Source organism: Ceratotherium simum, chromosome 22, assembly GCF_057802395.1.
Source record: "Ceratotherium simum simum isolate JZ-2026a chromosome 22, ASM5780239v1, whole genome shotgun sequence".
NCBI lineage: Eukaryota > Metazoa > Chordata > Mammalia > Perissodactyla > Rhinocerotidae > Ceratotherium > Ceratotherium simum.
In genome coordinates this window covers 32,771,647-32,796,153 of record NC_141921.1, presented here as the reverse complement: position 1 = coordinate 32,796,153, position 24,507 = coordinate 32,771,647, and the positions used below count along the sequence as shown (strand labels likewise).

The 24,507-nt window shown below is 45.3% G+C and overlaps 1 protein-coding gene and 1 long non-coding RNA gene across 2 annotated transcripts; one reads left to right on the top strand and one right to left on the bottom strand.

Moving 5' to 3' along the window:
- The first annotated feature begins 1,468 nt into the window (after positions 1 to 1,468).
- On the top strand, positions 1,469 to 14,132 carry ELOA (elongin A). The gene is made up of 11 exons (XM_004425720.3): positions 1,469 to 1,586; positions 6,257 to 6,313; positions 7,108 to 7,214; positions 7,839 to 9,027; positions 9,401 to 9,506; positions 10,269 to 10,424; positions 10,529 to 10,626; positions 11,474 to 11,654; positions 11,928 to 12,039; positions 12,597 to 12,778; positions 13,745 to 14,132. The coding sequence occupies exons 1-11, from the start codon at positions 1,512 to 1,514 to the stop codon at positions 13,804 to 13,806; spliced, it is 2,325 nt and encodes a 774-aa protein (XP_004425777.1). The 5' UTR covers positions 1,469 to 1,511; the 3' UTR covers positions 13,807 to 14,132.
- Positions 12,746 to 24,475, bottom strand: LOC147914127 (uncharacterized). Its single transcript, XR_015555825.1, has 3 exons — positions 23,967 to 24,475; positions 20,985 to 21,039; positions 12,746 to 12,938 (listed from the first exon to the last, which is right to left on the bottom strand). It is a non-coding gene; the product is annotated as an uncharacterized LOC147914127 (long non-coding RNA).
- Positions 24,476 to 24,507: the final 32 nt, after the last annotated feature.

Here is a 24,507-nt window from a genome sequence, read left to right as displayed (position 1 = left end):
GTTGATATCTCCCTGGGTAACATGCGCAAAATGTTCCAGTGTCCCGAGTATATGCCAGGTCGGTTAGTCAGCAATTCTGCTTCAAGAACCGGCCCGTTTTCCATTACACCAATGCTACATTTTCAAAATGGAAGCAATTTAAAATGTAAAAGCATTTACTGTGCAGAGGAGGGAGACTCTAGGGCCAGGACTAGAATCCAAGTCTCCTCACACCACTTAGTTGCCTTTTCCATTACACCCCACAATTGAGTCTTAGGGCACCAAATGGGTGGTCATTAATCTTGTGTGGACTTTTTATCCAATGCTGATTTTATCAACTGGATTGTGCTGGGCAGAGATTTAAAGTTGGAAAGGTTGGTCACTGCACTTAAATAGCCCAGACACAAGACAAAAGAATAAATTGACAATTTTATCTACTCCCTGAAAAGGCTTCGTCTGTTTTGGAGGGAGGGGCACCAAGCAGAGGGGTGGGAACACAGTAGGGGGGGCTTCTCAGCATAGTGAATGAATGAAAGCTCATTTGAGGAAACAATTTACATTAAGTTTCTTTTTCTTTTTCTGGAGCTGGGGCCTGGAAGAGTCTCTGGGCTTTCCCCAATTTGGAGAAAGGTCAGGTTAGGTACATTGCCACGTTGCTGCTGGAGATCCGATTAGGATCTAATCTCATCTAATCTAATCTAATGAGACATAATCAATGGTGATATTTTAAGTCAGTTCTCAACGTTTTAGTTGTTCTTTTTAATAGTAATAGTAGTAATAGTAAAATTTAGTGCCTCTAGGATGAGGTAAGTGCCCTCAAGGATGGTGTCTTGGGCTGGTCTGATTCAGGCCCTACTGAATTCAGGCCCTATTTCAGAGGAAATAGCCATTCATTCCTTCACGAAGTATTTATTTGGTGCCTATGTACCAGACACTGTTTTTGGGGAAAATGAGACACATCAGCTATTACCTCATGTAGCTACACTGTTTGACTTTTGACAAATCCCTTTCTCTCTCTGGGCTTCAATTCCTCGAGCTATTTATTCAGAGATGTGCGCTTCTTTGCAAGTTAATTTGGTCTTCCTGAGCCTCAGTTTCCTCATCTGTCAAGTGGGGATGTATAACTCGTTTCATTGGGTTGTATTGAGGATAACATTAAACTAGCCCAACCACTGGCGCTTCAGTGCGCTCAACCTAGGACGGTCGCTGTCGTTAATCCCCGCTGATCCCGATTGGCGGACCAGCCCTGGAACACTGACAGGTGTTAATTAGGGCGTGGCGCTCAGCGCCCGGCAGGGAGGGGGAGGATTAGGATTTATAAAGCCCGGGTCTGCGCTGCGGCCTCATTCCGTCCCCAGCAGACAGCGGAGAGGCGTCCCGGGGCGGGGCCCTGTCCCGGGGGCGGGGCCGCCGCCGAGGCCCGGAAGGGGCCGCCGCGCTTCCGTCTCCGCCGGGCTGCACGGAGGGCGGAGCTGCGCCCGAGGCCGCGACGCGAGCCCAGTTCCGGCGAGGAGGCCGCGCCAGTGACAGCGATGGCGGCGGAGTCGGCGCTCCAAGTTGTGGAGAAGCTGCAGGCGCGCCTGGCCGCGAACCCGGACCCGAAGAAGGTGAGCGGGCGGCGGCGCGGGCGGGCGGGCGTTGGGCGCGGCGCGGCCCCGTAACGGTCGCGGGCCCGGGCGCGGCCCATGCCGACCGGCCGGCCGTGGGGCTCGGACCCGGCGCCAGGCCCGCCGGGCTCGCGGCCTGGGCCGGGCAGTTCGGCCGCTGGCCGCTGGCCGCTGCCGGCGCGGGGGCCGCGGGGCGGGCGGGCGGGGCGGCCGGGCCTCCCTGCGCCGGGCCGGGCCGGGCCGGGCGCGCTCCGTGCGGGCGCCGCGTGCCAGCGGGGCTCCCGGCCCGCCCTCGGCGTCCCGGGCCAGCTGTTTCCTGCCGGGAGCTCGCCTGCGGGTCACTGCGGCCCGCTCCGCTCCCTGCGAGGTCTTGCTGACGGCTTCGTGTCTTGTGATGTTTGTTCGGAGGGCGGAGGAGACGGTCCTCTCCGTGAAGGAGGCAGTCCGAGCTCGTGTGTGGTCCTGCGTCTCCAAGACACGTTGTTGGTGCTTTCTGGCTGCATATTAGGACGTGGACCTTTTCGCTTTCTCAGTAAATCCCTTTCAAAACAGAACAAACAAACCTCACATCACCTAGCTGTATGTACGCCTAAAAACTTAGGTTGTAATTGGAAGAAAAAAAAAAAAGATTAGAAGTTGGCAGCTAGATTTCTTTCTGGCCTTGATAGAAAGGTACGAGCTACCGTTTCTCGTCGCTGCGAGTGATGGGCAACCATTTTTAATGGTACTCAGCTAGTTTTGTTTTGTTTTTGTGAACTGTTTTCTTAAGTTAAATGCATTCTTCTCCCCCTCTGACTTTCTGTTATCCAGCTTCTCGGTGTCTGGGAGAGTGTCTGGTGGATGTTAGAATTTTTTTAAAATTGAAATACAGCGATGAAAACCCTTAAGGTGTTGGACTTTCTCTGTCAGCATTCAGCTGGAGTGTGCAGTTCCTAAGAGTTGGCTCTCCGGGCCCCAGAGTGCCTTTTGAAGAGGAAATAATCGAGGGTGGCAGTCGAGATGAAGTGGCGAGATCTGGGTTCTGATCCGTTTACCAGCCGTGGATGTGAGGGACGTTCTTTGCTGAGCCTGTTTTCTCACCTGCTTCTTCCCAGGATGAAACTAAAAGGCGGAAGCAGCAGGCTCATAGGAAATGCTCAGTAGCTATTCATCGCTGCTCTACAATTTTTCTTGAAGGGCCCCTTTCTTTTCACCTGTTCCCAGCCTTTCATAGGTGAGGGGTTTTTTTCCTCCATTTCTACAGGCTGCACATAGCATCTCACCATCAGGCCACTTTTTAAGTCTTCTCAGGCATACCAAGCTCAAAGGTCCACTTCTTCAGGAAGCCATGTTAGTTTTAGATCTGTGAAAACTTAAATACTTTCAATTGCTTTCTGTTATATTTTCTGTTGTGGCTTTAGTACCTAGTGACCAGGAATATTTACAAGTTTCTTTTTACAATAATCCTTTGTGGACATCTAATAAATTGTCATTATTTCCGAGTACTAGTTTGTTTTCCTAAACACTGTAGGTTTGTGACTGAATTTTAAGACCTTAAAGCAATATTATGTAAATTCTCCTCCACCAATTTGGTCATTATTTCTATGAGGTTACAAAAAAATGCGCCATGTAGTATCTATAGTCATTTTTTCCATTTGAACTTTGAAGTAGCTTTTCTAGTAGTTGATGTGCATGCAATTTCAAATTAGGAAAAGGTTTGTTTGGCTTTTCTCCCTACTTGAACTATTAGTAATTATTGTGAGTATTTGGGCTTTCTCTTCCCAAAGAGAAAGTCACTTAACTTCTGGCTTTGCATTATGAAGTAAGCACTAGGAAGATGAGAGAATGTTGGGAGATCATTTTTGCAAAGAGCACAATAGTTGACATTCGGGAATGAGCTAACTGCAGAGGGAAAACTGCAAGCTGGCATACTGGCCTTCTTCTTCTCAACCTTCTGTTAACCCAACAAGCTCCCACAGGTTGTTCTTGAAATTGCAAGATGATTATATAGTAGTATTGAATTTGCAGCTAAATCTTGATTTCAAACTGTTATTAGCCAAAGGGTTGATTCCACACCTATGTTCATGGATTTTCTGGTATTAAACACTGGTGTTGAGCTGTAACTCTGTTTTTGCTTTAAGTCCATCTGTGTATGATCTGGGCTTAGTTGGGGAAAAGGTATCAGGCTGACCAGGGTCACTTGGTTCCTACTATTTAATTGGAAACAATTTTCATTGCTGGTAAAGTTACCTGTCCTGTGTTACATTTTGAATGTCAAAACCACCAAGAACACAGTTTGATGGCAAGTGGAGAACAAGGGGTCGACACTATGAGAATCTTTTGCTCTTTAGGTTGAAGGAGTGTGCAAAGGACAACCAAGATTCCAAAGCATGTACTGTGCAAATGTTTGACATTTCTCAATGGCCTGTTATCAGTTCTTGCAAACTCTACAATTGGTCCCTTGGTTTGATAACAGCAAGTTTCCACTTAGCTGAGGATGCCCAAATGCTTTTACCTTGTTATTGCTTTGTTCTTTCTTGAACCTCATTGAAAATAGAGGGGCTCTGAAGCCCTTTTTCTGTATTGGGCTACATCAGTTTGAAGATCAGTCTTCAATTCTGTTTTGCTTAAAGCGAAAACAGAGTTACAGCTCGACACCAGGGTTTTAGTTTTGGCTGCTTTTAAGTTGCCCCTACTAACCCAAATCAAAGCAGAAAGGCAGCTTTACACTTCCAGTTAGTGCTAGGCTTTGAGATGAACACAGCCTCAGAGACTTCTGGCCCATCCTTATGTGTTGGCTTTCTAGAGGTCCTGTGACTCTTTGTCCCCATGGTGACCTCTTTACTCTGTGCACTGTAAACTGTCTAACAACGTAATGGTGAGGAGGAGCTCTTCTCTGTTTCAGGTATGCTAAGAGGCACACGAGCTACTGCTCTGTTTTCTTTTCCTATTTTATAATGACAGTTTTATGTTGGATGTTTCTCCTGGCTTTGTACATGCTGTGGTAGACACACTTGACTTACTAGCTCGTTAGGCAAATGACCTAACCTCACTGAGCTCGATTTCAATATCTGTAAAATGAGGAGAACAGTATCCACTTTAATAAAGTTGGTTAATGAGAATGAAATGAAGTAACACATGTAAGAGCTTAGCATAGTAGCCGACACACAGTAGATGGTATATAAATGCCTTCCAGGGAATGACATTAGGGGAGACAACCTGTTTTTAACCTTTTCAATGATTCTAAATTTTCCTTTAAGAAAAGGAATTGGCATTAATCTTTGCACCCATGGCTTGGGTGACAAGAAATTCACATAAGCTTCCTCCTGAGTTGGGTGATGGTGGTGAACACATTTGAAGTGGAGGATGATTTTCACTCAACTATGAAGATGAAACTCCCTAGATACACCACTTGGCTTCTCATTTGTTCCCAGTCAAAAAAGATTATCACTTTGATCCAATTGCTCTGCCTAGCGACCATGTTCAGTAATTATTGAAGTAGAATGACCAGAAAAACATACTTGCTACTCCACCTAATAGCAATATGGCGCACTAATTATAGTCTGAGCCACACGTGGAAGAACAGATCTTGTTATCTAATATTTAAATGTGAAGGTAGTCACAGTTATCTATTTTGTGCTTTGCAGCTCTTCTCAGATGGTCAGTATGTTTATGTACACGGATGTCTAGAGAAAGGCAGAGCCAGTCATGACTTCGGGTAGAAATGGAGCAAGTAGGAATTGGCTGGTGAATATCTGGTTGAGGATCAAGGGTGGACATGTAAAGAGCTGTCAGTTGATGAATGAAATGATTAATAATAAGCATTTATTGAACTTTTATAGCATTCCAGGCATATGGCTAAGGCCTGCACATGGTTTATCTCAGTGCATCCTTACAGCTTGTGAAGTAGAGACAGGATCCAGTTCCTATTTTGCAGATGAAGTAACTGAGGTTCAGAGAGGTTACCGACTTGCACAAGATCACCAGGCAAGGAGGTAACAGAGCCAGCTGACGCCTGTCTCTGACTCCGGAACTCTAACAGCTCTGCTATCCTGATTTTGACCTAGATTTAGAGACTACAGAAAGGAAATGTGACCAAACCCAGATGGCTTTTCTAATCTACCCAGACATTTTGTGTTCACCCTTTGCAACAGCAAAGCTCTGATTCTGGCCCCTTGAAGTTGGTCTTGGCTTCCCACTTGTGTCCAAACAACAATTCTGTTAAACACTGTGACTCTTCCTGTAAACACGATACCCTTTTCCTGTAGAGACCTCGTCTCCTTTTTACATTCCTCTGTGTCAGGTCTGTGGGTAATTTTCCTAAAGTTGGTACCTTTCTCAGAAATTCTCTCAGAACTGGGGCAAAATGATAGTTGTTGATGACTTTTGTTAGAGTTGGTAGGTTTGATTCTCTTCTCTAGGTCTTATTTCCCCTTTGGCGTAGCATAGTGGTTGAAAGTGCGGAATCTAAAGCCACAGACCTGAGTGAATCCTGCCCTCTGCATCCTGGGGCAAGCAACTTAACTGTCCTGACCTTGTTTGCACACCTGTAAAATAGGGTAATAACCATACTTATTCCTGTATAACACTTAGAACTGAGTAAGCACTTCACTGTCAGATATTATTTTTATTTGTTCTAGTGAATGATTATGATTTTATAGAAATTAATGTTTATTTTATTTTCTCCACAGCTATTGAAATATTTGAAGAAACTCTCCGCCTTGCCTATTACAGTAGACATTCTTGCGGTAAGAACTGTGTGACTTTAGGTATTATATGACTATATCCCATCCCCTCTCCACTGGGAGAGATTGTACAGTGAGATTAAGAGCATGGGCTTTGGAAGTGAAAGAAACCAGACACAAGGCCACATTATTGTATGGTTCTATTTATATGAAATGTCCAGAATAGGCAAATCCATAGATAGAAAGTAGATTAGTGGTTGCCAGGGGGTGGGGGTAATTGAGAGGAACAGAGTTTCTTTTTAGGGTGATGGAAATGTTTTGGCATTAGTGGTGATGGTTGCGCAGTATTGTAAGCATTTGAAAACCACTGAACTATACACTTTAAAATGGTTAAAATGCTGAATTTTATCGCAAAATTTTTTTAAAAAATTAAAAGAACATTGGCTTTCTCATCAACTAGTCCTGGATTCACATCCAAGTTCTGTGACTTTAGGCTCTTCTTTCTTTGTAAAATAGGGCAGATTCCTGCCTCACAGAGTTGTAAGGATTGATTCAGATAACAGTATGCAAAGTTAGCTCAGTGCCTGACACCTGCCATAATCATCTTGTTATTGTTAAAGTTTTAGAAGTGTTTTGATTCAGTGTTTTCCTCTTCTGAATCTGGTATGCTTTGCTACTGTGTGTCATTAGAGGTTTGGGGCATAGACACAAAGTAATTTTGTATTGAGACTTGCAAGGTATGTTTTAGGAAGGAAGTATTGATATGTTGAGTTTGTCAAAGCAGGCGGCCTTATTTCTTTAGAAAATTGTGAGCCTTGTTTCACAACCTTCTAACAATTCCTTTGTCAAATTTGTAGGAAACTGGGGTTGGGAAAACAGTAAATAGCTTGCGAAAACATGAGCACGTTGGAAGCTTTGCCAGGAACCTAGTGGCCCAGTGGAAGAAGCTGGTTCCTGTGGAACGGTGAGAACGTTTACTGTGTAGGTTTGTTCAACTGCGTGGTTACATCTGGTATCAGAGTGTTTGCAGACAGAAAAGTTTTTCTTTATTATCCTCTCTCTGCCCTCTTATTTAAAATATTTATTTTGTCTTTTATTATTATAAAAATAATCCATGAGCACTAGAATATTAGAAAATATTAAAAAATAGACATAAGAATAAAAATTTCTTGTAATTCTACCATCCAAAGATAAGCATTATTAACATTTTGGTATGTTCTTTCTACCCTCTTCTTAAAAGTTGTGAACAAACTATATAAATAACAGCCTCTTTTTTATGGAACAAGTTAACTATGTCCCCATGTTGAAAAATTTTTAAGGCATTTTCATGTTCACAAGCTATTTGATCTTCTTTGTGGTCTATGGTTAAATTCGTTGTTTTCCGTTTATTGAATATTTGAGTCTTCCCAATTTTAAAACTTAGGTGAGCATCTGTGAGCAGTACCCATTTACCTTTCTCCCAAGACCTTGTTTCTGACCCTGCATCCTCTTCCTCTCTTTTGTGAGTTCAGGTTCCATGATTTTGTCCTCTGAGTAAGGATTACACTGAGATTTATATCTGCTTTGTCTGCTTTTTCTTTTATTGTAGAAGCACTGAGCCTGATGAACAGGACTATGAGAAGAGCGGTTCCCGAAAACGCCCCAGGGACGCCCTTCAGAAGGAGGAGGAGCTAGAGGAGGACTACCAAGAAAACTGGAAAGCCTCTAGTAGTCAGTCATATAGTCCTGATCACAGACAGAAAAAACACAGGAAACTCTCGGAGTTTGAGAGACCTCACAAAGTGTCCCACAGTCATGAGAGGAGAGACGAGAGAAAGAGGTGCCACAGAGTTTCACCAGTTTACTCCTCAGACCACGAATCTTCTGATTACGGCCATGTTCAGTCCCCTCCGTCGTCTACCAGTCCTCATCAGGTGTCCGTGGACCGTTACAGATCCCTAGAGGAGGACCACGAGCCCTTTGTCCCACACCAGAAGCCTGGAAAAGGCCACAGTAATGCCTTTCAGGACAGACTCGGGGTCAGTCAAGAACGACACCTGGGTGAACCCCAGGGGAAAGGGGTTGTGAGTCAGAACAAGGAACACAAATCTTCCCACAGAGAAAAATGTCCCGTGGATGCCAAGGGAGATGAGAAGTCGTCTTTGAGCAGAGAGAAGTCACACAAGGCCGTCTCTAAGGAGGACACCAGGAGGCCTCTCTCAGGGGACAGCTCAAAGGAGAAGCCGCCCTCTGGCGGGGTGAGGAAAGAGAAGGAGCGAGAGGGCAGCACCAAGAAGAAGTTTTTATCCCCCTCGGAGGTTGCTTCAGACAACCATGTTAAAAAACCAAAGCACAGAGACTCAGAGAAAACCAAATCTGACAAAAACAAGCCAAGTGTAGACAGCTTAAACATAGGAAAGGGGGCAGGAGACCTGTTGCCCAAGGTAAAAGAGAAGGTTTCTAACAACCTAAAGACTCAAGAGGGGAAAGTAAAAACCTCTCATTCAGAGAGAAAGTCAGGGGGCTCTCTCCCTAAAGTTGAGGAGGCGGAGATGGATGATGAATTCGAGCAGCCCACCATGTCTTTTGAGTCATACCTCAGCTATGACCAGCCCCGGAAGAAAAAGAAAAAGATTGTGAAAACTTCAGCCACGACTCTTGGAGAAAAGGGACTTAAAAAAAATGATTCGAAAAGCACTAGTAAAAACTTGGACTCGGTTCAGAAATTACCTAAGGTGAACGAAAACAAGCCAGAGAAGCTTCAGCCGACTGGTGCCGATTCAGCCAAGCTGAAAAAGGTAACCCCTTCAGCCCCTTGGTGGCTTCCCATTCAGAGCATCTGGCCCTGCAGAGCTCCCAGGACCCACCCTGCTGCTGTTTTGCTTGACTGGCTTTTACGTGGCCTGTTGAATTTCAGTTTGAAGTAATTGCCTCTCTAGCTGCCAGGGTAGGTAATACCCAAGATAAGTATTTTCTGAGGTGTCGCATTGTGCTGGGCCCACGTATATGTATTTCCTGACTTAGGTGGTGTCAGACATGACTGCCACCCCTCCTCCAGCCTGGATCTGCCTGTGAAGTTATCTGCCTGTTAACACTGCTGGGAATTGACTGTAGGAAGGAGAGCTGTGCTTGTAGAAAGGAGCTCTCCAGTCACTGGTCTCTTCTCTGCAGGTCCCCACCGATGCATTGCCAGACCTCCCATTGCCCATGATACAGGCCAATTACCGTCCACTTCCTTCCCTCGACTTGATATCCTCCTTCCAACCAAAGCGAAAAGGTAATTTTCATTTTTAAATGGGAAAAAGATTTTAAAAATTCATTCATGATCTCCATCAGATTTTGGTGCATTTCCTAATCACGCAGGCTCTGGAGTTTGATGGCTTGGGTTTGAGTCCCAGCTCTGGCTCCTACAAGTTATATGAACTTGGGTAATAACTTAATTTCCTTGGACTTCACTTTTATATTCTGTAAATGGGAATAATAATAATGGTATCTGCCTCATGGGGCTGTTAAGTGGATTAAAAGTGATAATCCTGGTAAAGCTCTTAGCTCCAGGTTTTTTCACATAGTAAGCGTTCACTAAACTTAGCTGCTGCTGTTACTAGTAGCCCTTTATTCTGTATGTTTTACATGAGCTTTTTATCTTAAAAAAAAAGTCTAGTTTGAATAGCAAAAGAAATAGAAGCCATATACTTGTCCCTCTGCAAGAGACTAACAGAAAAATCACAGTTCATCCATATAGTGGCATCCTGTGCAGCTGTAAAAAACGTGGAAAGTCTGTGTACTGACATGGAATGATTTCTAAAATGTGATAAATGAAAAAACGATGATAGTATGTTATTAATTGGTTAAAAAGGAATAAAATACATCCTTGCTTATTTTTGCATTGACTCTCTAGAAGGATACACAAGAGACCGGTTGTGCTGGTTGCCTTTGAGAAAGGGAACTGGGAGGCTGAGGGATGGGGCGGGAAGGAGAGTTTTCACTGTATAGCTTGGTGCCTTTTGTAACTTACATTCCTGTTTTTCTCGCCTTATAGCCCTCTCTTCACCCCAGGAAGAGGAAGAAGCTGGATTCACTGGACGGAGAATGAATTCTAAGATGCAGGTGTATTCCGGTTCCAAGTGTGCCTACCTCCCCAAAATGATGACCTTGCACCAGCAGTGCATCCGGGTACTAAAGAACAACATCGACTGTAAGTCTCACACTTCTCCTGTTCTCAAGCATGGTGTGGCACGGGAACCTGCTCACTGGGTAGCTCGGCCGCTACTCAGCGCTGTCACCCTTGATTCTCTGCAGCAATCTTTGAAGTGGGAGGCGTCCCGTATTCGCTCCTTGAACCCGTCTTGGAGAGGTGTACGCCTGAGCAGTTGTATCGCATCGAGGAATACAATCACGTGAGTATCCTGTCTGGGTGGGAAGAGGGCAGTTGTCTGGCTTGTGTCTCCAGGAATAGCTTTGTCTCTGTGAATCTGCTGTGGCTGCAGGGCAGGCCAGTGGTCGGGTCATTGTTCTGGGCTTGTTTGGTTTGCCGATGGGCCTTTAAACAAGCATCTTTTTAGCACCCGCTCCTGGCATCTTAAGTGGGTCTCTTGGGCTACAATCAAGGTGGGATTCAAAGGGAGCGAAACACACTTCCCACCCCTCCCTTGAGCTTGCCTGGTCACAAGGTCAGGGAGAATTCTGGCAGCACAGCCCCTCGGATCCGGGGTGGGGACGGAGCTTTATGTTGACACTCAGGTGTCTGGTGAACAGAAGAGAGCACAGATTGGCTGGGTGTCTCTAGAGACATCTAGATCTATCCAGAAATCCTTCCGTAATGCAGAGTATGCTCACTTGATTGTGTTAGTTGTCTCTCTCTGATTCCAGGGATCTATAGCTGATCCTCTTCCTTCGGTGGCCCCCTTGCCATTATAGTTGAGGGCAGTGCCAGGGAAAGGCCTGGATTTGACTTCATCCCATTTCTGCCCTTCACTGATTTTCTGAAGGAAAAGCCTGATCTTAAACTAATTTTTCTGTGGTCGTCTCTCAGTCTCACAGCCCCCAAAGCAGCTAGTGCCTCACACTTAGCATTGTTTTAATTCAGTGATTTGATTTTTTTCTAGAACTGTGGTATCTTAGTATAATACTACTACTATGAGGACCAAAAAATCATTAGGAAACTAGTCACCCCTAGGTGATTAAGATGGAAAAGAGATATGTAACCGTGCTTGCATATAAATGATGTCCTGGTTCTGATTTTAGGTATTAATTGAAGAAACAGATCAATTATGGAAAATTCATTGTCACCGAGACTTTAAGGAAGAAAGGCCAGAGGAGTATGAGTCGTGGCGGGAGATGTACCTGCGGCTCCAGGATGCCCGAGAGCAGCGGCTGCGAGTACTCACGAAGAACATCCGCTCTGCACACGCTAATAAGCCCAAAGGTCAGGGGGCAGGGGAGGAGCCGCAGGATGGGCCTGGCAACATCGTGAGCCCCGATGCAGGGCCTCGGGGGCCCTAAATCTCTCTTGTATTTGCGGGGGGTGGGGGGGTCTTCTGCCACCGCCCATGCTACCCTATAGAGGGGTCTTCAGGGTTGATAATCCCCTAGTTTTGGGAGCACTTGAAAAGCCTTTGTCTCTTAATAATGCAGACTATTAAAATAACAGTAGCATCTGCTCAAGAAGGCAGGTATTCATCTCCATATTTGTCCACAGGCCGACAAGCAAAGATGGCCTTTGTCAACTCTGTGGCCAAGCCGCCTCGTGATGTTCGAAGAAGGCAGGAGAAGTTTGGAACAGGAGGAGCAGTTGTGCTTGAGAAGATCAAGTAAGATCTCTGCTCCTCCATGGTTTCTGCATACTTAGGGAATCTTCAACCCTGAGAGGCAGCCCAGGGGCAGCAAGCCATTTACTTTTGGGTGAAAGCATGGCATTGCAGAGTGAGTTCTGGAGGCTGACCTCGACCTCCCTGTGCCTCAGCTTCTCTGACTGCAGTGTGCGCAGGATGATTACCCCTACCTCTGGGGGCCGGGGGGTTAAGGTTAAATGGAGAACAGGGCCTCACTTCTGGGAAACATGCCCTTAGGCTTTTCTTTTTCCCATTTAAACAAATAACCTATTACTGTGATGACTTTAAGTCACATTAGCATTTTCAAAATACAGACTTACACCTAAACAGTGAAAAGTTATCACTTTTGAGATATGAGATTATCATTCATTCTGAAGGGCTAATGCCCTCAGAGCCACCACCAGAATCTGGGGTGCTAGGGTCCACTGGTCACAGCCACAAAACTGAGTCTTTCTTAAACAGGCCAGCTTCAGACTGTTGGTGCGGAGGGCATATTTCTCGCGCTCTTGCCTAACTGGCTCTGTTCTGTGTTACAGGATTAAGCCAGCCCCGTACTCCACAGGAAGCAGCCACGCCCCCTTTAGCAGTGGCAGCAGCAACAACTTCAACTCCAGCCCCGAGGAGCCAGCCTATGATGGCCCGAGCACCAGCAGCGCCCACTTGGCGCCTGCGGTCAGCAGCACTGTTGGCTATGACCCTAGGAAACCGACTGTGAAGAGTGAGTAGCTTGGGGCTCCTACCCGCTGCTTCGGTGTTGTCCCCGCTGCACGGTACTCTGTATTAGATGTAGTGCACCTATGGCGCCTTGCGCATCGCTCCTCTAGATGTCAGTGCCTCCTTTCCCCGCAGGCACTGCTTCCTTCATAATGCACGTGTATCTGTGAAATAATGATCAGAGGGAATGTTCATTTTGGCACTCTGCTTTTTCACCTAAATGTAGACTCATTTCTCCAGGCAGTAACTTGAGGTTCATAACTGTCATTATTAACAGCTAAACAATAGTACATCCTGTTGAGGTTTTATAACCTTATAACCCCAGCTTTCAAGTATTTATTTTTTATATCTAGTTGGGTCTATTTTATATTTTATTAACTTGACTACCATAGACTATCCCCAGTATTCTAAAGGGAGTGTCCTAACTTAAGAAAAGCATTATTCTGTATTCACTTCAGGGGCCATGGGAGGTGGGGTTCCTGGCTTAAGCCCTAGCTGTGCTTAGGCTAGCCCATCGAGGTGGGGCTAGCCCTCCTTAGGTGGTCTTTGCATTTAGCTGGTCTTAGACCTGTTGCAACACTGGACAGACGAGGGCCGGAGAGGGGTGCTTTTTGCTGGTTTGGATATTGGCGAGGCAGAGTTAAATTATGGCTCAGAATGGCCTTTAGAGTCTGGCAAGGATTGACTTCCAGGTCTGCCACTTACTGTACAACCAGGGGCAAGTTGGCCAGTCTCTCTGAGTATCGATGAGGTTGTTAGAGAGAGTGATTGAGCAGCTGGCAGGTGCTCAGGAAGTGTTAGCTCTGTGCTGCTGCTTTCACTGGTGGTAGCAGAGAGCTGCCACTTGTGTCCATTTGTGTAGTGCTACAGAGTCAAGTGGAGTGCAAGGCCTGGCTCTGATTGTCGGCCACTAGTGGCGTGTGTCTAAACTGCCACCAGTCTGAAACAACTGCCTTATATCTCTTCACAGAAATAGCCCCCATGATGGCCAAGACGATTAAAGCTTTCAAGAACAGATTTTCCCGACGATAAACTGAGGACTTGCCTTGGAGATGGAATTTGGGGGCGAGGAATACAAGGACAGTAGGGGTTGGGGAATGGAACTTCCAAAGGAGACCAGAGTCTTTTGCTCCATGGAACCTCTTGGTCTCCAAACCCCGCTCAGTTCGCAGGTGTCGCCCTGTGCTCCGTGTGCCACAGCCACTGCCTCCCTGCCTGGAGAGCCCTTCAGAATTCTGAAGATGTGAAGCCTCAGTCTCACTGAGGATTTTAAGGTCAATTATACTTTTGTTGTTAATTAGCTTCTTTGTAAACTATACGACATAGTTTTAATTAATAAATATTGCCCCCAGATTGTATTTATATTACCCCCAGTTTTTTTTGTTTGTTTGTTTGTTTTTGGTCTTCTTCCACAAACTTAGCCTTTCAGGGTCATTCATTAGTTAGACAAAAGCCTGGTGAAAGCCATTCACCTGTCCCAGTTCAGCTCTCCTGGGTGAACTCTGGTCCGGAGGGAGGACTGGGCGTCCCCAGAGCCTGTGTGGGGTCGGCCGCACGTGGGCCGAGGAGTGGGTCCTGGGTTGCCTGTCCTCAGGGGAGCCCCGCCGTGGAGACAGGAGTGCTCACGCTAGACCCCACCCCCCACCCCGAGACCCTTCTCAGTGTGGCTTTGAGTTCCTCTGCAGGCACATCTCGTTTTTACTCATTAAGTAGTATTTATTATGGGAGGTTATTTGTAAAGGTCTAGAGTCTTTCCCCCATCCTTTTTGCCAGTTCCTACTTTTTTTTGAGGCTCACTAGAGGACACTGAACCTTGAGAGATGGATTTGCACAGAACCTCAGCATTTCTACAATTTCCAATTTCTGATCCAAAACCGAGGGCTTTTTTCCTCCCCCGTTTTTCCTTCTCCCCACTATTGTGGGGAAAAACACAAACACATGGCAGGTCTCTGCGGGGGCCCCCCAAATACAACTTTAGAGTTTTAAAAGCCAGCACTTTAATCTCTTGTTCCCTGTGAATTGCTACTAGAAGTGAATGGTTTTAAAAGTTGTCATGCTATGTTGGAAATTGGCTTTTTTTTTTTTGTCTTTCTTTAAAAAGTAAGATCATGTGATTGGAAGAGCACAATAATTTGCTGTGTTTTGTAGAGAACTTTGCAGCCGAAGCTCTTGCTACTTTGTTTAAGCCAGAATTTAGAGAGAAGGGCCAACTTCGGGAAAGTGTCTGAGCTGTAGTGTCAAGATGGGAGAGAACCACAGGGACATCCATCAGGTTTAGGAACGGAGAGTCTCACTTTCCAGGTGACTTAGCAGCAAGATCAGAACCAGGAGGACAGTGTCAGTGCCCTTCCTGGCTGTTGAAGAGCACTGATCTTGTAGGAACCCACTTGGTTGTGACCCAGGTAGAAGTAGATGCTATAAATTTGAGGTGCCCATGCTTAAGAAACCTGAGAAGTAGACTGAGGGCATGGTTAGTGTGACAGCCTGAGGAGTCTGGCAGTTGGGCCCCTCGATGAGCTCACTGAAAGCCCAGAATATGGAGCTCACTGTTTTTAACCATTCTGGAGACTCGGTTAGGCTAACTTGGAAGATTCCAGAGCAACACAGGAAATCTGTGCAGCAGAGGCTGCGTTGTCGAGTGTGCATTGCTGGGCAGGGTGCCTGTTGTGACGGGACACAAGTATCGCTGTGTTTTAATTTGCTGTCTTTTTGAACTGGGTAAAGCATTTCTCTTGGTCGTCTGTATTACCATTCCACCCCTATCCCCTAGCCTGCTCCCTAATTCTGGTATTAGGAAGCCTCTTACCTAAACCAAATGAACTTCTGGGTCAGGTGCCAGACATGTCTTGCCTAGAGTAGCTTCCTCTAGGTGTCCACCATCTTGCATTTGTCTCTTAGCTACGTGTTCAAGTCTTTGTCATTGAAACCAGTTTTTCATATTTCAGATTCAATTGTGTATGACGTAATTTGTTTTCTTAGGAGTCTTTAGGCAGGGAGGGAAGAAAGGACACATATTTGTTCATGCCAACAGCACTACCCATTTTTGGCACATAAAGATTTTTGATCACCTCTGTTTGCATAGAGCCAGATCTTTCCTCCCTTCTCCTCGAAGAGTGTCTGCATCAGGGATGTGACTTGGTGAGAAGAGTGAGGAGGGAAGAGGAAAAACTGAATTTCTGAACGACCTCCTCCCCTGGGTTATTGACATGGCTGCAGAGCAGACACAGGATGATGTTGAACCTTTGGTCTCATTTGTGAAAACTTGTGCAATTCCTTTTTTTTCTGTGCTACACTACATACAAATCACCAAATTATAAATTAATCCTTTGTGATCCTTGGTGTAATGAGCAGTTTCTTTGGGGCTTTCTCTTTCTTTCTGGGAAGCGGGAGGGAAAGGAGCAAGGTATCATCCTGCTCTTCATTTGTATTTTGGTCCCGAAATGTAAATACAATTTTCTATGTTACTTTTTTGTGGTAACTACCAAGATGAATATTTTAATTAGATAAGTTATATGAAAAGGAAGGCAAATTCCATGTCTAAATAAAAAACCAACAAAAAAACCCCATATACTGTTGTGTTTCTTCCTTTCTCCCTTATTGTGTCAGAGAATGGAAGTCGGTCACAAAATGTCTGGCTCTTGGCTGGGAGGCAGAGATCCTAATCCTTGGGCTGGGCCATAAAGGACGCTGGATTTCTCTCTGGAGCATAGCAGGACAGGGAAGGGGGGGACTCGGGGGGAAGAGCCCTGTGAGCTAAGGGGGGAAAGTCAGATAAAAACGAGCACCTCGTGGGGACCAGGCACCATCCCGTTTTTATACTTGGAACCCTGGGACTGAGCGGTTAAACCCTGTTTTAGTTAGAAGCTGAGGCCCAGAGGGTGAAATAACAGCCAAAGCCACATAGCTAGTGAGTGGCAAAGGGAAGGATCTGAAACCCAGATTCTCTGCAAAATGTGTGCCACCCCACCTCTCAGTCACTTCTTGGGGGTGAAGCACCTCGATCTTAAAGTGGTTCCCTAATGAGAGCATGATGAACCCTAATGCAGAAAGGGCAAGTCAGCAAGACTTAAGAAGAACCTGCCGTGTTGGCCTGGCTGGGCTGCAGGAGTTTCAGCATTTGACGATGCAGCTGGGCTTGGTTTCAGCCCCTGCATATGTCCAGTGGGTTGGGTTTTACATCAAATCTACAGCATCTCCCAGCAACACGGTTTTATTACCCCCTCTCTCCTAAGAGGACATTCTTGGTTTATGGTCTAGACTTACTTTTCCCGATTCTTTACTGGATCTGAGTCTCACTGTTAGAAATTACTAGGCATCAAAGTTAATTATGGAATGTGGTATCTAATGGATGGCTTGACCCAGAGTTTGTCCCTTACTCATTAATTTGACATTTGCTGAGCCAGGACCTGTATTAGACCCTGGGATGGAGTAACACAGTCAGTCTGGTGCTCACTGTCAGGTAAGAGTAGCTGACCTCACTGGTTATGCACCTATTGTGTGCCAGGCACCACTCTCTCTCATATACGTTGTCTCGATTATCACAGTGATCCTACAACATAGTTGGTCATGGCCCTATTTTAAAAATGAGAACACTGAAGCACAGGGAAATTAAGAATTTGCCCAAAGTCACACAATTGGTGAGCAGTGGTGCTGTGTGTTGGCCTGACTCCCAAGCACATTGTCTCAGTCACATTGTCCATCTCATGTACAAACACGCATGCCCAGTGTTGGGAGCAAAGCCGACCCCCAAGGCAAGAAGATGCCAGGGCCAAGGCCCTAATAGTTTCTAAGAACGATTTCTCTGCTGCATGCAACTATGCCCAGAAGAATCCTCTACCTGGCTTATCACCTTGACAGATGTCCCCTTCACAGGGTTTCTCCACTAGGGTTCCACATCCACTGAAATCTCTCCCTGGTTAGTTGGCTGAACAGTGAAATATGCAGTTTGTCTTCAGGCCCCCAGACTTAATTTCTGTGATGCCCACTGTCTCAACTCTTCAAAAACTCCTGAGGAACGTTTAAGCCATCAAAATTTTACAAAGCTCTACCTGTGTTTCTCAAGCATAGCATCTCCGGGTTGGGGCTCCAAAGTGTGCATTAAAAATAAAAAAAGCAACCCAAGCAATCCTTAAAATGTACATTAAAGTTTGAGAACTACTCCAGAGAATTTGCCGCAAAGAGTTTAAAATCTCTTCACAGCTGGTCCACTGGTCAGGGCTGGGAAGCTTGGACATTCAATCACACAGCAAATATTTGTGTTGCCCCCACTCTGTGTCACTGAATAAGACGGACATGGCCCCTGCCTTCATGGAGCTTTCATCTAGCAATGGAGACAGTAATCAACTAATTGCACAAGTCATTGTTTAAAATACAGATTTCTGGGCCCCACTGCAGAAATCTGTTCGAATAGGTCAGAGGTAGGATCTGGAAATGTGTACTTTTTTATAGGCCTCCCCCAATGAGTTTGATGAGCAGCCTGGTTAAAGAATGCCAAGTGTAGTGGAAAAACAATGCTTGAGCTTTGGAATGAGTCAGATCCAGGTTCAAATCGTGGCTCCACCACTCTTTAGCTTTGTGATGCCTCTCTGAGCCTCGGTTTCCTCATCTGTAAAATGGGAATAATGACACCGCACAGGAACTCTTCTAAGGATTCAATGAGAGAAGGGGAGCTCAGTAAATTTTAGTATCCTTCCTTCATTCCCTCTAAACGTGGAATGAAAGGAAAAGTTTTGTTTCCTATTGATGGGAATTGAAGCTTTAGGGTCACAAGCTAAGAATTATTTTCAGGTCAGCAAGTCCTTCCTGATAACTGAAATCTTAGCCCCTGCTGCCCCAGACACGGTTAGTTCAACTTGTCTGTTTTTGGATTTCTATCCATTCTTTCAGGTCCCTAACAACCATCAAAAAGGCAGACTCTACCTAATTTCTTCTTATCTCAGGGGTCACAAACTCAAATACCGGGAATTTGGTGTAAGACAATGAGGCGTGGTGGGGACGGAAAGAAAATGAGAGCAATTTACACAACTCCACCTGAATGTTTCCAGGTGGAAGGCAGGGCCCACTGTTGGCACATCTGAGTTTTAAAGGAAAGACAGAAATCTAGACTTCTATGTAAAATTTCCCAGTTTTTAAAACCCTGTGCCCCAGCTATATGCAATATATCAGAAAACTTATGTAAAGTGGATGATTTTCCAGAAAAATACAACTTATCCAAATTGAACCCTACAGAGATGGCAAGTCTAAACAGACTAAGTACCACAGAAGAAATAGAGAAAGTAGTTGTAGAGCCTTCCTCGTAAGAAAGCTCCAAGCCAAGAGGGTTTCATAGGGGAACTCCTTCAACGGTAAAGATCAGATAAGACCAGTGCCCTTATACCATTCCAAAGCAAAGAAAAAGAAGGAAAATGCTATTGAAGCTAGTGTAACACCCAGATAGAGACTAGATGAAGATTGCACTAAAAAAAATTACAGACCAATCTTATTTATGAAGATTGATGTGACTATCCTCAATATTAGCAGAATCTAATAGCATGTTAAAGCAATCAAGCCTCAACAGGGTTTATTTAGGACCGGCAGGATAGTCAGACTATTAAGATGAGCTAGGATGGCAGTTCTCAACTGGAGGTGATTTTGCCCACAATAAGACACTGAGCAAGAAATGTCAGACATTCCACAATGCACAAGACAGCCCCCACAGCAAAGAATTATCTGGGCCCAAATGTCATTAGTGCCGAGGATAAGGAACCCTGGACCTTGCAGTGACAACTCCCAAATCTCAGTGGCTCGAAACAACAAAGGCTTGTTCCTCACTCACACTACACGTCCTCTGTGGGTCTGAGGGGGCTCTGTTTTATGTCATCCTCGCTCAAGGACCCAGGCTAAGGGAGGCACCTTCCTTGTGCTGCTAAGATTTTCAAGGCACAAGAATGTTGCACTGGCCCCTAAGCTATGTCCAGAAGTGACATTCATCGTATTTCATGGACTGCACCTAAATTCAAGGGGACAGGGAAGTACAATCCATCCATCTGCCTGGATGCAGAGAACTAGCAATATTTGCTAACAGCCCCAAAGACTCCAAATGCAATCACGGCAGCTTGGACTCTCAGGTAATCCATAAGGCCAACCAGCTTCAAATCTCACACGTCCTAGCTGCGGGCCCTCAAGCAAGTCACTTAAACTCTCTATGTCTCCGTTTCTTCCTCCAAAAATGAGGAAGATACATCAACCTTGCAGAGCTATCATATGTTACGAGTTAAAACATGCAAAGTGCTTAGAACAGTGCCTGGCACACAGAAGGAGCTCAGGACATGTTAGCCAGGACACTGATGATGAATTAGGTGAAGTATCCAACAAGGAATGGGCATTTCGTAAAGGATTGTTGTTATGACTGAAACTCTGAGGAAAATGACTTGTCCAAGGTAACCCAGCTGGAAAGAGCAGCATGGCAGTTAACAGCCTGAGCTCTGGGCTCTCAGCTTGGCACAGAGTAAGTACTCAATAAATGTTAATTGGGGCCAGCACAGGGGCCCAGTGGTGTAGTGGTTAAGTTCACATGCTCTACTTCAGCGGCCGGGGGTTCACCAGTTCAGATCCCGGGTGTGGACCTACACACCGCTCATCAAGCCATGCTGTAGGTTGTTCCACATACGAAGTAGAGGAGGATTGGCACAGATGTTAGCTCAGTGACAATTCTCCTCAAGCAAAAAGAGGAAGATTGGCAAGTTAGCTCAGGGCCAATCTTCCTCCCCCGGCTCCCCCGCAAAAAAGTTAATATTTGCAGAAGGTCTAATGTGGTTAAGAGTAAGGACTCTGGAGGCCCACTGCCTGGGTTTAAATCCTAGTTCCACTGCTAACCAGCTGTGTGACCTTGGGCAAGTTACTTAGCCTCTCTGTGCCCCAGTTTTCTCATCTATCAAATGAGGATAATAATAGGCCACCTGCAATTATGAAGGTTAAAAAATAATATAAGTAAAACACCTGGGACAGTGCTTGGCACATGGTTACTGCCATATGGTTGTTAACTATTATTGTTCCTATATTCTCCATTTGCCACAAAAAAGCATTCAAAAGTAACAGAAAAACAGTTTGTTTCTGCCAGCCTAATTGAGACAGCAGAGACGGATACGAATTCAGCAGTCCCCGAGCTACAGAAATGTTTGCAGATGGAGCCTGGGAGTAGGAGAAAGAAAAAAACTGGAAGCTTTTCCTACCTGCCCCAGGGTAGTCCCAGAAGTCAGTGAGAATTCCCATCGTCCTCAGTCATCCCTGCAACATAGGAGGGCAAGAGAAGGGACAGGCAGAGTAAGCAGAGTAAGCAGAGGGAAAGGCATTATTCCCAAATCAGAGCTAAGTTACCTGGCAACTCTGGTTTCTTCCAAATCCAGCCCCCTTAGCAATTGCAGTTTCCCATCTAACCAGACGGGGGCGTTGAGCTGAAAGTCTTGCTCAGCAACAGTAATAGCCACTAAACCTTTTCCCACCAACCAGAGGTTGTCCCAAACACTTTTCCTGCATTTTCTCATATTACTCTCATAATAAAACCCTACAAAGTAGGTACTCATTACTCTCATTTTATATATGACAAATCTGAGGCTTAGGAAAGCTAAGCAACTTGCCCAGTGGGCCATACCTAATATTTGTGGGACTGGGGCAAGAGTACAAATGAAGGCATACTTAGAAAGTTATAAATGGAGCTAACGAACTGTTAAATAAAATACAGTCTATGCTGCTACCTTGACAAATGAACCTTCACAAGGACCTGGAAGGCCACATTCAAATTTCTGGGCCTCTTGGAACTTTGCACTAGGAGGTGGTCGAAACGGGGAGAGCAGGACCCTAGCCCCACCCCCCTTCTCTTCATGCCCCTAAATATGTTTCCCTGCAAGGGGCCTGTGCATATGTGTGCAGATATCCTAACCTGTATGCTCATGTTCTGTTCTAGGGTTTCTAAACTGAAAGGGTCCATCACGTATCCAGCCCAATGAATGACAAAGGAGCCACAACAAAGCACAACATTATCACATTTCAGAACACTAGGGACTAATTAATCTTAAAAGCTTCCAGGAATGGAGCAGGGGGGAAACCTATACAAAGAATGAGGAATCAGAATGGCATTGTGCTTCACAAAGCTAGAAGAAAACAGAGCAATATCTTCAAAATTCTGAAAGAATTTTATCTTCGGCCAAATTACCAATTAAATATCAGGGAAGAAGAAAGACATTTTCAGTGGTCATTTAACATGTATGGTTGTGTCGTAGCCAGCCTTTCATGAGGTCCACCTCCTGGTATTCGCACCCTTACATAGTTCCCTCTCACCTTGAATATGGCTGACCTGTGGAACCATGGGATGTTGCAGAATTGACAGTATGTGACTTCTAAGACTAGGTCATAAAAGACATTGTGGTTTCTACTTTGCTTTCTCTTGGATCACTTGCTCTGGTGAAAGCCGGCCACCATGTCATGAGGACAGTCAAGCAGTCCTATGGAAAGGTCCACATGGCAGGGAACTGAGACCTCCTGCCAATGACCTGCACCAACTTGCCAGCCATGTGAGTGCACCATCTTGGAAGTGGATCCTCCACCCCCAGTGAAGGCTTCAGAAGACTTTAGACTAAGGAGAGAGCTGAGCCAGAACACCCAGCTAAGCTACTCCCAAATTCCTGACTCACACAAACTGTGAGACAAATGCTAATTGTTGTTTTAAGCCATTAGCAAAAATTACAGAAGCAGAGGGTTAAAAAGTGCTCGTGCGATTGGGTCTTCCCTCTCTTGCTCCTGGAACTCTGCAACTGCCACCATGTGACTAAGCTCAGGTAGCCTGCTGGGGACATGTGGCCCCATCACCTCAGCTGACAGCCAACATCAACCAGACATGTGAGTGACGCCATTCCAAATTATTCAGCCAGAAGCCAAACTGGCCCAGAAAAGAACTGCCCAGGTAATCTACAGAATCATGAGAAATAATAAATGCTTGTTGCTTAAAGCTTTTAAGTTTTGGGGTGATTTGTTACACAGCATAAGCTAATTGATACAACATATTTACCTCATGTGCACCTTTTCTTTCAGGAAACTATAGGATGTGTTTAAAGTCTGGTTACTTCCTAACCTTATCTGATCTCGGGCAAGTTAATTCACCTCTTTAAGCCTTACTTTTCCTCATCTTCAAACTGGAGATAACATTGGGTAATACCTGTCTTAAAGTTCACGTGACAAATAACTGAGATGAACTACATAACATGCTTAGCACAATGCCTGGCACATAGGTCTCAATAAATCAGTAAGTGGTGACAACGATGAAAATGACAGGAGAGAAGCCAAAAGTGAGTAGATTTCCCAGATAAGGCCTGTGTTAGTCCTGCAGTGAGACTTACAAAGAAAGGCTGGGTGTATCATTGAATTAAACAAATATTTACTAAGCGATTACCATGTGCCAAACCCCTTGCCTGCAACTGTGATGTGAAAGCAGGAATCCTTCATGACATTGAGCTATTTTGAACCAGGACAAAGTTTGCCAATTTCACAAAGAATTAAACTAGGACATCAAAACATTTCTGAATGAAACTTGAAAAGATGGATATTTTAGTTTGTATTTCATCAGCCCCAGTCTTATCTGGACACTCCAGGGCCAGAAGTAAAGGGCATGGGATGTCCAGAGTACCCCATACATCCTCTGTCTCTACATCCTCTGTCTTGTCCCTTCCCCACCACGGAGTAAGAACACATTCTATCCTGAAACCAAAATCACTTCAACTCTAAACAGTGGCTTTCAATTCTTTTGACCTCAACCCACGATATGAAAAACATTTTATATTGCACCCGATTACACAAACCCAAAACTGAAACAAAAGTTTCATAAATTGAGACAAAATGTGCGAAACATTCTGAATTTTTTATTATATTCTATTTTATTTTTTGAATGCTGGTCACAATCCTCTAAATGGATTTTAAGACCCATTAATGCATCACAGCCAGCTGTTTGAAAAATTGCTCTGAAACATCACACGGGGAGGAGACTTAAAGGTCATCTAGTCCAATCTTTGCACTTTACAGGGGGCAAACTAGACTCAGAGCGGCTGTCACTTGCCCAAGGCCACACAGCTAGCAAGTGGCAGTGCTTGGATTTGAGCCAAGGTCTGACAGCTATTGAATTCTTACCATGTCAGCCACCGTGCATTATTTCATGTAATACTCACTGCGATCGTATGAAACAGATATTATTATTCCCACTTGACAGATGAGGAAACGAAGTCTCACGATGGGGACAATGACTTATTCAGAGTGTCACACCGTCGGTAGCAGACCCAGGACTTTTCTCCAGATCCGGCTGTCCGTAAAGCTCACTATGAAGAAAGTTGTTATGAAAGTGGGTTAGTGAGCTTTAAGCGCCTAAGCTTGCACGTGTGAGGCAGTGATGACGCTGTGCTCCCCCCTCTTCCGGGCCTTATCATCGCGCAAGCTTCCCTCCACCAGCTTCCCAAAAACGTTGGCGGTAAAAGAAAAGAGCACAGACTTTAGCCTAAGGGGGGAGAAGGATTCGAAACCCAGCGCCACCATTTGCTCGGAACACCAGATTAATCTCTCTTCCCCTCAGTTCCCACATCTGTGAAGCTGGGATAGCAAAGGCATCCGTCGCCTGGACCGAAAGAGTCAACATTAACTCCCCGGCACCTGCAAGCGCACGTCAAACGCCAGCCCTCTCCGAGCCCCGCCCCCTTCTCCCCGGGCGCAGGCGCG